Source organism: Bos javanicus, chromosome 23, assembly GCF_032452875.1.
Source record: "Bos javanicus breed banteng chromosome 23, ARS-OSU_banteng_1.0, whole genome shotgun sequence".
Classification (NCBI taxonomy): Eukaryota; Metazoa; Chordata; class Mammalia; order Artiodactyla; family Bovidae; genus Bos; species Bos javanicus.
In genome coordinates, this window is record NC_083890.1 from 15,441,746 (window position 1) to 15,454,197 (window position 12,452).

The 12,452-nt window shown below is 55.8% G+C and overlaps 1 protein-coding gene and 1 long non-coding RNA gene across 8 annotated transcripts in view; one reads left to right on the forward strand and one right to left on the reverse strand.

The window, feature by feature from the left end:
• Positions 1-12,452, forward strand: part of FOXP4 (forkhead box P4) — a 50,692-nt gene that overhangs the window by 14,183 nt on the left and 24,057 nt on the right. For 5 of the 6 annotated variants that reach the window (XM_061398133.1, XM_061398135.1, XM_061398138.1 and 2 more), the window contains exon 2: positions 3,105-3,339. In XM_061398133.1, the coding sequence (XP_061254117.1) occupies positions 3,121-3,339 (219 nt within the window). In that variant the 5' untranslated portion in view covers positions 3,105-3,120. Of the gene's footprint in view, positions 1-1,384; positions 2,164-3,104; positions 3,340-12,452 lie in introns of those variants that run through there. The other variant, XM_061398134.1, reaches the window with a different exon arrangement.
• On the reverse strand, positions 3,334-7,130 carry LOC133236245 (uncharacterized). 2 transcript variants are annotated; one of them, XR_009732808.1, is made up of 4 exons: positions 6,733-7,130; positions 6,432-6,557; positions 5,674-6,057; positions 3,334-4,507 (listed from the first exon to the last, which is right to left on the reverse strand). It is a non-coding gene; the product is annotated as an uncharacterized LOC133236245 (long non-coding RNA). The 2 variants fall into 2 exon arrangements; XR_009732807.1 differs by having other exon boundaries at positions 3,334-6,057.

Sequence of the window (12,452 nt, forward strand, 5' to 3'; positions counted from 1 at the left end):
TCAGCTGCCACTAGAACTTGGTGGTTTCTTATCCACACACTGGGGAGTTTTATTCCTGGAGCTTCCAAGTCTGAAGAGACCTTCAGGACCACCTCGCCCCACAGAGACAGGGAAACGGAGGCGCAGAGGAGGAAGGGAAAGGATTCACAGCTGCTTGTGACTGAGCTCAGGCGCCCTGACACTCAGGCCCCTGTCTCCTCCCGCCAGAGTCCAGGTTCCCATGGACACTGGCTTTCTCCCCTATCCTTATGGGAACCAGGCATTGATATCAAGGCCTGCCTCCAGCACCCCACCCCAGCCACCCCACCCCTACCTGGCTGGGCCCCAGGCACACAGAACCTGCTCACCCACAGTGCAGGAACACCCCAGTGCTGTTACATCATCCAGCAGAGAGACAGGCATGAGGCTGCCCTCTGCCCATGTGCTTCCCCTCGGGAGGGCAGGTGTCTCAGGGCAGAGGTGAGGGTGTGGAGATTCCTGGGAGCACCCACCTGCAGATTTGGGTTCCTGATGGTGGGCGGGCAGGAGCCTGGGGGAGGGGGCAGAGCAGAGTGCCACGTGGGAATTAATGCCATTCATACACCCTGCGGAAATGACTTTTCAAATGCATATAATCTCAAGCATGCAAATGAGAGGCTTGCTTCACCCTGTTTAATATGAATGATCGGCGCTTGAATAGCTATTATTATACGCCACATTGCAGCAATTATGTTGTTCACTGGGTGTCGCTCTATATCCCCCCCCTCAATAAAAAAGAAAAGAAAAGGACACTTCTGTTTGCATCCTCCTTCCTTTTTTCTCCTTTTCTCCAAACTTGCTGTCTGATCAACTTTATGGTGTGTGTGAGTGTGGGAAGGGGGGCACTCTCTCTTACCCCAAGGAAGAAACTGCTGGATTCTCTCTCCTTTCTCCTGTGCACACACACACATACCCCTGAGGCTCTGGTCTTTGTCCCCAGGGGCCCAGGAGTTCTCAGATCTCAGGGCAGCTAGACTTGGAATGAGGGCCAGGGTCAGGCCGAGGGAGAGCAGAGCGGCCCTGCTGTCTCCCCCTCCCCCTTGGGTAGCAGCGGGGGTGCCCAGGCCTGAGTGCAGGAAGGTGCTCTGTAGGCTGCTGGGGGGAATTGAAGTGGGTGGTTGTGGGGAGGGGGCTGGAGCCCTGTGCTCTGGTGGGTGGAGGATGGTGTCCATGCCATCCATCATTTGGCAGCCACTGGCCCCCGGGCTGACACGGCCATTAAGGCCTGAGACGGAGTGCTCAATCTCTTCCAAACCGTCACCCCCAACCTTGCCCTTGCCCCCGGCCCAACTCCTCTCGGAACCCAGGATTGGGAGCCGCAGCTGGGTTGGGGGGGGTGGGTTGTAAAAAGCCCTTGGGAACACGCAGAGAAAAAGGGACACTCCAGCAGCGCAGGGTCACCCAGGGGGCCGCACAAGAGCAGGTGTGATGTGCCACACGTGGACTGGTGGCCTCCCCAGGGGCCCTCAGCAGTGCTCTAGCCCCCCAGATCCCCCATACCCTCACTGTCCTTCCCATTCTGAGACAGTGGGGCAGAAACAGCAAGGGGCTCAGTAGGGTGACGGGAAAGAATTCTTCCAGAGTGAAAGAGAATTTGGGGGCTGCCTCTTTGGAGAAGAAACTAGGGCAGTCAGTCTCTTCCAGCCGTTGGTCTATTAAGGCCCACCCGCACCCAGGTATTGGGTCAGGGACTCCATGTGTCTGTGGGGTCTGCAAAGGCCAAAAGGGAATCAAGAAGGGGAGGAAAGATCACCGACTGGCTTCCACCCCTTGATCACTGTGTGATCTGGGCCAAGTCTTTGACCTCTCCGAGCCCAGGGCCTTCACCCTTACAAATAGAGGGCAGGTGAAGAAGGGACCAATCATTTGTTGGACCTTAATTCTGCAGGCGATTTGTGTGTGCTGGTTTATTTACTCCTCATGGGACTCTGAGGCTGGGAGAAATTCCTTCTACAGACAAAGAAACTGAGATTTAGGGAGGTTAAGACTCCTGTCAGAGATCAGTAGTGGGTACCAACTGTGTCTTGTTGGCTGAAATCAATGTTCCTCTCCAGGGACTGTGGCTTTGGCAATAGCTGGAGACCCCAGCCTTTGAGAACAGCTCTGCCCACTGAAGCCCCCCATCTGCTTCGGTCTGTGTAACAGGTATCTGAGCTAGTGCACCCTCCATGAGATACCGAAGGAACCGCAGGCCCCCTCCTTGCTGGCCTTGACCATCCCAGTCATACCCTCTTGTCCTTCTGAGCATGTTTTTGCCACTGCTTGAGAGGCAGTTTGGGGACATGGGGGAAGAAGACACAGGATTCAGGCCTTGGCTCGGCCTTGGGTAAATCTTCTGATGCTCTGGACCCTCGGTTTCCCATCTGTAAAATCAGGACGAAAGGAACGGTCTCCCACGATTCTTGTGAGAAGGGGTCCGGGTGCCTGTAGAGACAGTAAACACCGAGAATCAGCTTTGGGCAAGGCGCTGGGCTGAGGGCCTTAGAATGGACGGTCAGGGAGGCTGGACCACCGGCTGCCCCGCGTCCCGGGGGCAGCACCAGGCCCAGCTGAGGGACTGGCATCCAGTAGTGGAAGCTGGGCAGACGGCAGCTGCCTGTGCTGCAGCCGGGAAAGGAGGCCCTGCCCTTGGGGAGCTCCGGGTCTGGGGGGAAATAAACACAACGGCCATCACAGGTGTTGAGGGGAGGCAATATGGTGGCTCCCAGTGAATACCTCACCTGCTTTAAAGTCCTTGCAGACCCCTGCCCATCCTGGCTCTGCCTTACAAGCTAGCCTGGAGGGAGAGGCCTGAACTGGTTTAGGGGTGGGGCGTCGCCCCCTCGAGGAAATATGGGGCAATGGGGGCGCCTCAGCTACAGGCTGGAGCTGCCCTCACCTGGGCCTGGGGGGAGGGTGACATTAGGAGGGTCTGCGCCCCAGCAGGGGTCCCAGGGTCGGCCTCCAGGAAGTTGAGAGGGAGAAGCCGCCCCACGATTCGGTGGAGCTGTGTTGTTTGGGGACGGGGTGTTGGGGGCATCCCTTGCAGGCCCGCCGTCCGGCCTTCGCGCCTCAGCCCCTCCCCCACGTCTCTCCTCCTTCTCCAGGTCCCGCTAGAGCGACATGATGGTGGAATCCGCCTCGGAGACAATCAGGTCAGCTCCGTCTGGTCAGAACGGCGTGGGCAGCCTCTCCGGGCAGGCCGATGGCGGCGGCGGCGGCAGTAGCAGCGGCGGGGCTGCGGGCCCTGCCGCAGGCGGTGCGGGCAGGGACTCGGCAGTGGGCGCAGACAGCAACGGCGAGATGAGCCCCGCGGAGCTCCTGCACTTCCAGCAGCAACAGGTAGGAGCCGGCACACCTCCCCAGCCACCTGGGAGGGATGCCGGATCCCGGCTCCCCGGGGACCTCCGCTCCCTGTCTAGCTGCCTGACCTTAACATTCTTGAGAAGATCCAACCAGCAGGGACCACCAGCGCGCCCGCCCCCGGCCCTAGTGATCACTAAGGCCAGGGGAGAGCAGCCCTTCCAGAAAGGGTGGTGTGGCTGGGGGCCCTGAGATCTCTGGGCTTAGGCTCAGAAATGCCCACAAGGGCAGACAGATGGCTGGGCAGCAGGCTCGAGGGGGTTGCATCTTGGGCAGGCGGGCACCTGGGCTCTCCTGCACTCTGACTAAGTTAACAGGGTTGGGGGAGGGAGACCCTGCTCTTGGTGTCTCCTCTTTGGCCTAGGGGGCTCTGCACTCATTGGTAGCTTTACTTTGTTTGTATTGTAATGCATTCCCCACCTGCACCTCTGCCTCCGGCCCCTGATCCAAGCTGTGAGTCAACTCACAGGCACCAGGGGTCAGCGTACCCGGGAGGAGTTCACGAGCAGCAGGCAGAGGCAGGCCTCCAGGTCTAGTGCCCGACTGGAAACTTCTGTCTGTATCCTCCTCCCTCTTCCCCCTTCATCATTCCCACCCTAAACTGAAGAGTTCAGGAGTCCAAGACCAGCCTCTCTGAGGATCAGGAGGCCTTAGGGTGGGGAGCCTGGTTGGGTTATGACAGAGCAGGGGCCCCAGTTCCCAGCCCCACCTGGGAAAAAGGGAAAATCATGCTTGACAAGTTCAGGAGAACCGGCCCAGCCAGCCCTGGCCTTGGGATGCTCCTTCTCTTATTTGACATTGCTTCTCAAATCACTGCTGGTGGCATTACCCCGGGGGGTGGTCCTGCCTCCCTGCCTGTGCCCCTCCCTGCCCTGTGTGCACAGGTGTGTGCCCCGTCATCTCTTGCTCTCCCCCAGGTTTGCCCTGAGGCTCCTTCTCCCACTTCATAGCCCCTAAGGGGCCCTTTCCCACCATACTTGAAGCCAGAGATCAGATTGGAAGCAGCACTGTCCGAAGGCCGACTCCCGAGCTGGTTAGCCAGGACTGACGCAGGAAATGAACAAACCCAGGTTCTGTCTCCAGCTCTCCTTCCCGGCAGTCCATCTGGGCCAGTCCTGGGCTTCCCTGAGCCTTGGCCTCTTGGCACCTGAAGTACAGGGACTGTTAGGATCAGATGCAATTTGGGTGTGAAATCCTTCCCCCCAGTGACTGATCCATACGGGTGTGAACAGAATTGAGGACTTTAAAAATCCCTTCCTCTTGCAAACAGTGGCAACTTGAGCAGAAAAGGCCTGTCTCCTTTCTCCAGGGAGATGGTCCTTGGGAGTTCGCTGGCATCTCCCAAGCTTGCCTAAGCAGGTTCCCTGGGGAAGAGACCCACAGAGTCTGTACCATCTATGGGGGACAGAAGGTCAAAGGGCAGAACCCTACCCTTTATCAAAACAATAACAAAACACACCAGGACGGAGATCTCCAAGGCCACCCATTCTGTATGGGTGAAAACTTCTCTCGCACCTCTAGGCAGACAGAGCTATGAAAATTTGTGAAAGTGGAGGGAAGGCTAGGGGGAAAGTTTCTTTTAAAAAATTATTTAAAGAGAAGACTGAGCACCAGTGAGCAGGATAAGCGGGGAGAGGTGTGGGGTGGGGAGAGACGGGACTGTCTGTACTGATCAGGTTTCTGTGTTCTGCGTTGCACTCAGGCTGTGTTTTACCATCTATATTCCACGTTCCAGTTATCCCTGTTTGTTTTGGTGAATATCCCAAAGTCCTGGAAAATCCTATATCTGTTTCACAAATAAACTGGGGTGGAGATTTGGAGGCAGGCGGAGGGAGGGCTGGTTTATCCATTTGCGCTCACTACGGGCGTAGTGCCTAGGTCCAAGGAAAATATTTGAGACTTAAAAAAGGTTTTCTTGGCTCCAAACTATGAAAAGAACCCTGCAAAATTAAAATTACAAAATTGTCATTTAAAAGGAAACACTCTGTGGGCCATCCTTCTGCCTCCAATATATGAGTGAAGCTTTGGCGAGGGGAGCTTCAGGGTAACGATTTTTGGTTACCCCCTCCCCCCCAACACATGTCTCTGACTCTTTGTTGGGAGAGTGAATGGAGGAAGAGGGCTGGGCCCAGCAAGTGCCTGCTCCCTCTCAACCCCAATCAGGAAGTCCTTGGAGGACAAACAAAAACTCTGTGCCTCTGTTTGATGCTTTGGGACTTTAATCCCCTTACCTTTGTGGTGGTGTTTGTGGGAAGTTTGTGTTGTTGTTATTCCCACATCACGAATAAGGGGGCAGCCAGAGGCAGCACTGACCTGTCCAGGTGCCAGGGATGGTAGATCTCGGTTCTCCCGGCTCCTGGTGTTTCCTCGTGCAGGGCTCAGCTCCTACCACACTTCGCAGTCCCCAAGGCAGCAAGGCCTGGCGCCTACTAGGTGCTAAATAAACCACTGTTGGTGACTGAATGAGAGCTCTCCACTCTCAGGCTAAAAGCACTCTTAAAACAAACCAACAAAAAGCAGCGCTGGCCGCCGGCTCTAAGTGGCCACTCCAGAGGCCGTGAGTGGGTCTGCGGGTGGCGCCCTGGTCCGTCCTCCTTGTGCCCCTGTGGCTCCTCTTCCTCTGTCCGTCTGTCCATCTGTCGGTTGGTCCCTGCCCCTCTGCTCTGGATAAACAAGCCCTGGAAATGCAGTCTTGGCCTTTGGGAGTAATGAGTTGACAAAGGAGAGAGAGATAAACAGGGCGAGTCAGAAGTCAGGCTGGTGACAGGACTTTAGGCCGAAACAAACAGTGCTGAAGAGGGCAGCCACGTCACTCTGGAACAAGAGCCGGCGCCGGTTTCCATGCAACAGCAGGCCGAGAGCTTGTTTAAACAGAGGCGGCCAGGGGGTGGGGGTGGGGGGGCAGGGCTGGGCTGCCCGGCCCTGTCTGACTGGAGAGAGGGTCCCCGTCTGGTCTGGCTGCCCTGCCTCGGTCCAGCAGCCAAGGCCCCAGCTTCCTGCTCCCTCCTCCCAGCCCCTTTTCGGTGAGTGACAGAGCCCCACTGCCTCCACTCTGTCCTTGGGGCTTTCACCTGGTCTCCAGTCTCCTGGTGAATCTCCCCTGAGAAGAAGGCAGGGGGAGGACGGTGAACCTTGGAGCGCACATTCACTCAGCAAACATGCATGGAAGCTCGTTTTGCACCCAGCACCCTGCTGGCCTGCTGGGGTTAGTGATCCTGTTAGAGATGCCTTGAACCCAACAGGTGTGCCAGCTGCCCATCAACCCCTGCCTTCCTTCACCAAGCCAAAGTCTCCTTTGGCCCATATTTCCCCTCTAGGATGGCATTTTTTCTTTGAAGGTTACCCTTGCATTTTCTCCTAATCTGACTTCACCTGTATGAACACGTTCTTGGTGTGTAGGGCTTTCCCTGGGGTCTCCACAAATATCCTTTGGGCTCTCCAATGGGGGCACAACCAGGGCTGGGAGAAGTGTGTGGCAGCTCTAGGGAAGTGAGGTGGAGGGCCTGGGGAGGTTTCGGGGGCCAGGCTGGATGCTCGCTGGACTTGGGGCCAGGAGGACTGGGCCAGGCAGGCGGCGGGGGGGGGGGGGGCGGGCAGCGGGCAGAGCGGCTGGGCTGAAAGGCGTCCGGGGCCTCCAGAGCCGCCACTCCTATTGTCCTCTGGTTGCGGGGGTGACAGGTCAGCAAGGGTCACAGGAGGGTTGCCTAGCGTCTGGGAACTCCCACTGCAGTTGCTGTGGCAACCGGGGCCAAATCCCACCCTGTTCACATCCTGTGAGGAGATTCAGAATGGTTGGGGGGCTCTGCACATTAATGGGCTTTTACCTCAGCCCCCTCCATAGAGACGGGGGGTGGGCAGTGTCAGGGAGTTGGGGGAAGGAAGAATGGAAGAGATTTTCCTTTCCCTCCCCCATCTGGCTCTCGTGGCCCCAGCTCCTGGGGGGATGGGGTGGAAAAGGGGGAGTCTTCGGAGGTGCATTAGCACAGACACCTCACACGTGCTGACAGCAGTTGCCTTTCGTCTGCAGGTCTGGGGCCCATTTCTTCAAGTCTTCGCTCCCGCCCCAGATCCCATTCTTTCATCTCCGGTCCCACACCCTCCAGACTCCCTTTCTCTTTCTGTAGAATGAGTCCTTTCCCAGGAGGTGCTGGGGGCCCTGAAGGGAGAGTCAGGGCCCACACTCCTCAGAGGGGAGACTTAGAAAGTTCACGCGGGGGAGGTCCCAGACTTGCCGACAGCTGCAGGGAGTGTTAGAAACTCCCTGTGTCCCTCCTGCCTGGGAACAGGGGGCAAGTGGGAGGTGGGGTCAGGTAGTAAGGTGACGGGCAGGGTCCTGAGAGGGCCAAATTCCCCTTCTCATACCCCTCCTGGGTGACTAAGCCAAAGGCCCCCCTGTTTTGCGTGTCTGCCTCCTAGTCCAACAGGAAAGGAAGTTTCCCTAAGAGGGGAGAGAAAGGTAGAGGAGGGGTGTCCCCAGGCCCCTGCTTCCTCGGGACAAGGAAGGAGCCTGCCCACTGTACCCCCAGGCTTCCCTTCTGCTGTGGAATTCTGAGACCCCCTCTTCCCACCCCCCGGCCTCTTTCATCTCCCTTTTACACCAGAGTTCTTGTCCTTACTGATAACAAGTTTGGGGACAGTGGGGAGAATTGAGGGGGAAGAAGGTGAGTGTTTCCTCTTCTAAGGGTGAAGGACTGAAGCCAGGTGGGCACATCCCAGGACCCCCTCTCAGTGGGTCAGCTAGGTGTTCTCCTGCGGGAGCCCCAGTGGGAGTCGGTGGGGAGGGAACCATATGCCCCGCACAGCCCCCACTCCAAACCCCACTCTTAGAGCCCCTGCGGGGTGGCTAGCGTGAGGGCAGTGGCTGGGTTCACGGCAGCCCTGAACCCAGACCTGGGAGCAGACCCGCTTCCAGAGAACTCCAGTCACTGGGACATGTCTGGGAGGGGAAGCGCCGCCACCCCGCCACCCTCAGCCCACAGTGCTTCAGTTTCTTCCAGATCCCACTGCTGGACCTTCCTGGGGAGCTGGTTTTGGCCCCGAGAGGCTGCACCCATGCCGCTGGGGCAAGAATGGAGGGGAGGGCCGGCTTCTAGGGAGGGCCTTGCCCTTCTGGGCCCTGGTGGGTTCTTTTGTTAATCGTCTTCCTTGGAGGGGTCGCATTCTCAACACACTTGTTGGGGATGGGGTCCTGAAACTGGGCTGTGTGTCTCCCACCCACGTGGGCCTGCCTGTATCTGTGCGTTGCTGGTTTTCATTTTAATGGTTCTAATTTGAGAATGTGCCGATGTCATTTTTACGAGGTTGGTGTAAAAAAAATTTACAGCCTTCCCCAAAAAGCTTTTTTTTTTTTTCCAAGGGAAAAAGGTGTAGAATCACTTCGGGGGTTTTATGGTCTCCTCTCCCCCATCCTCCATGCCCCTCCTTCTCTGCGTAATTTCATTTTTATGTCTCTTTGCTGGAGGACAAAGCCTGGCTGGTGGAGAGCCTGGATCCCCCCAGGTCAGCACCCTTGGTGGCTGGGACCCCTGACCTCTGAACCTTCTCCCTGTCCTCTTTCCCTCCACACTCTGGTCCCAGAGGACTTGTATTTCAAGGAGTAGACAGAGGTTTCCTGTACCAGTCAACAAGTACTTATTAGGTACCTACTGTTTACTAGCAGTGGGTTAGATATCTGCTCTCAGAGATTATATCCGTTCTTTCATAAAATTCTCCAGCAATTTTTCCTCGAATATAGAATGCAATAAAAAACCCAGCATCCCTGTGATCTGGCTGCTGCTCATTCCTGAGACTTCCTCAGAAGCTTGGCCACACTGGCCTTTTTGGTTCATAACGCTCCAGCCTTACGCCTGCTTCTGGACTCTTGCACCAGCTCCTTCCAGTCGTATATACCTCCCCTGAAAGAGTAGCACCCTCATCCTCAGTGTGTCCTAGGAGGGATCCTCCCTGGCCGTACAACCTAAGTAACCATCCCGCCGTCCTGCACGACATGGCCACCATCTCACAGCTCGCTTCACTGTGTTGTAGCATCTGTCTCATTCGATTAGGATGTGAGCCCGGTTAAAGCAAACACACCGTGTCCCCAGTGTCTAGGACAGTGTGAGTGCCCTGCGGGACTTCATAAATACTCCCTGAATCATGGATAAAGGAATCAAAAGTTGTATTCCAGGGGGACAGGTGATCAGGTGATAGACCTTCCTGGGAGGGCTTTTCAGGTTTGGGGTGGGCTGGCCCCCTAAACACCCTTCTAGGGCCCCTTCCTCTAAATCTAGCCAGCTCTCAGTTGAAACTATCCAGACAGTTGAGATCCCAATTTTGCCAAAATTAGCTAGATGCAAACAAAAGTTTCAGTTTTGTTTATTTTGGCTGCCCTTCGCCACCATTGGAATTAAACCAGAGTTTTAATTCCTGGGGGTCCTCCATCCTGCCTGCCCACCTCCTGGCCGCTCTTCCCTGTTCAGAGCCCACGTCAGGCCCAGGGGATTCAGGTTCTGCTTCAGCTGCTGTATGACTCTGGGCACTTCACTGCCCGTCTCTGAATTTCCATTTCCTTATCGATAAAGTGAACTACATCAGTGTTTGGCAGATATTTTTGCTGGAATCTGTCGTAAGAAATACCTTTTGTTTGGAGCAGCAGCACAGTTTCATGAAACAATGCTTATGCTTATGTATTAACTCTGATATTTTCATGTGTGTGTGTATTTTTTCCTTTTTTTTTGACCTTCTCAATTGATACTCTATGACCCCCCATTAGATCATGGCCAGGCCAGCAATTTGGAAAACACCAGACTAGATAACCCTTTAACCCTCCGGCTCACCAGGTCTGTGATCTGTGCGATTCTGCTGCTCTGTTCTCAAAGTTCAGTCCTTCAAGCTTGTCTTCCTGAGCACCACGTCCTCACACACACATGCACACGCACACAGCAAGGCTGCGACCCCAACACAGACCTGGAATCCTTTAGCTTGGAGAAAGAACTGGTAAACATCCCTGCACCTGACCTCCGCACAGAGGTCACTGGTCCTTCCCTGAATTCTCCCAGACAGAAATGAGGGTGTGGTCTCATCCCGTAGAGGAGAGACCCTTCTGCCCCAGGACTTGTTTTTCTTTTCCTAGCAGCTCCCTGTTGCCTTCCAAGCACTAGCTTCTTTCCCCTCCATCCGCGCAGCCCTCCCTGGGTGCCATCCGTTATAAACCATTTGTTCCTAATTGTGGAGATCCTGCTAATGACTTCTGAATGGGCAGTGGGGGGAGGAGAGTTCGGCTTCATTAGCGAGACTGAGTTCTTAGGCTTGAGGGGGAGTGGGGGTGGGTGTAGATGGAAGAGGGGTTGGCTCACAAGTCCTTCTGGTGGCAGTGGGCAAATGATCAGGAGCTGCCTGGGAAGGTGAAAGATGAATCACCATCACAGGAGTTAACGTCCATCCAGGACCTGCTGGGTGCCACACTGCTGAGTACTCCATGTACACTGTCTCGTGTATTCTTCACAACAAACCTCAGCTGACTACAGGGTTATTCCCATTTTACAGAGGAAGAAACTGAGGCTCAGAGCAGGATTTAGCCAAGGTCATTCAGTAGATGGGGGAGCCAGGATTTAGGTCCAGATCCCTTTGACCAGGGACCTGTTCAGTTCAGGAACTGAAAGGACCAGTGCTGCCTCCTTGAGAGGAAAACTAGACCCCACTTCCCAAACCACAGAGCTGGGCATTCAGTTTTCAGTCTGAGCGGTGGAGGGAGAGGGAAAATAAGCTTGAAAAGGCCAACTGGTTCCCAATTTCCTGTTGCTTCCTGAGCCCTCCATGCCTTCTCCCTGGTGGGATTTTTTTTTTTCCGGCTGTACCACGTGGCTTGTGAGATCTTAGTTCCCAGTCCCGGAATCAAACCCTTGCCCCCCTGCAGTGGAAACATAGAGTCTTAATCATTGGACCTCCAGGGAATTTCCAACCCTGATGGGACCCTAATTGCCTCTTTCCACCAAAAGCTGTATCTGGGTATCTCTGGCCTGCAGGGAGGGGGAACTGAGCCCACTTTCCTCCCGGGGAGATTCTCTTTTTGGTCTTTCCCCCATTTCATCCAGCTGTACCTCCCCTTCACGTCTAGACAGCTGCAAGCTCCCGAGACTTCAGGGAAGGCACATTTGTAGGCCTCACCAGACTGTGCATGAGATCACGATGATCCCTTCATGGGGTAGAGGGGGGCTGGGCAGTCGGCGGTGTCTGAACTCCACTTCCTAGCTATGGGACCTTGGGCCTCAATTTCCTTGTCTGTCAAATGAAGCCAGTGACACCTGCCCTGTCTAGCTCGAGGTTGGGAAGCTTCACCTAAATGTAGAAGTGCTTTGAAAACTGCCAGGCCCTATTCACATGCTGGCTCCGGAGCTCTGTGTCAGCCTGGGCCTGCCTTCCCTGTTCAGCCTAGACTCAAGTACATTTCACAAGGGTGTCTGCCAGGTGCTGGTGGCCGGGGCAGGAACCCACTGATCCATTTAACAATGTCTCTGTTTTCAAGGAGGCCAGGACCTGGTTGTCATCAGCGGAGAAAGAGGGGCTGCATCTGTCAAGGTTGGGTGGGAGGTGTCATTTCCCACATGTCTCAGAGGTGGGCAGTCTGCAGTGATGTATCAGGCCCTAGCTGAGGCAGGCGGGGTAGACTTAACGCCTGTAGTGCCAGGGTGGTGACTGCGAGTCGGATGGGGCTTTAGAAAGTCTCAGACCTACCTGATCCCATGGGTGACCACCCTGGGGGAGGACTTCCTGGGCCAAAGGGCCTCTCCTGGCCCGCCCTTCCTCCTGGAGCACCACCCCTGGCTGGGGGTCTGGATGGGGGTGAGGATGAAGCAGCATCACAGTGCGCTAAGCATAAATGACCAGGACATCTGTGGAGGGGAGCTTGGGCCCCAAACCCCTGTCCACCCATCACCCACCCCTGGGCAGCTGTAGGTGGAACCAGGTCCCTCATTGGGTCGGGTGTTGGGGCTGGGCTGTAAACAAAGTCCATGAAATGAGCATGTGCTGCCCACTGTGGCCTCCCCCATCTTCTCTGTCACCCCTCAATCTTCTCCAAGCCAGTAACGAGGCAAGTGGCCATGAAAGTGAAT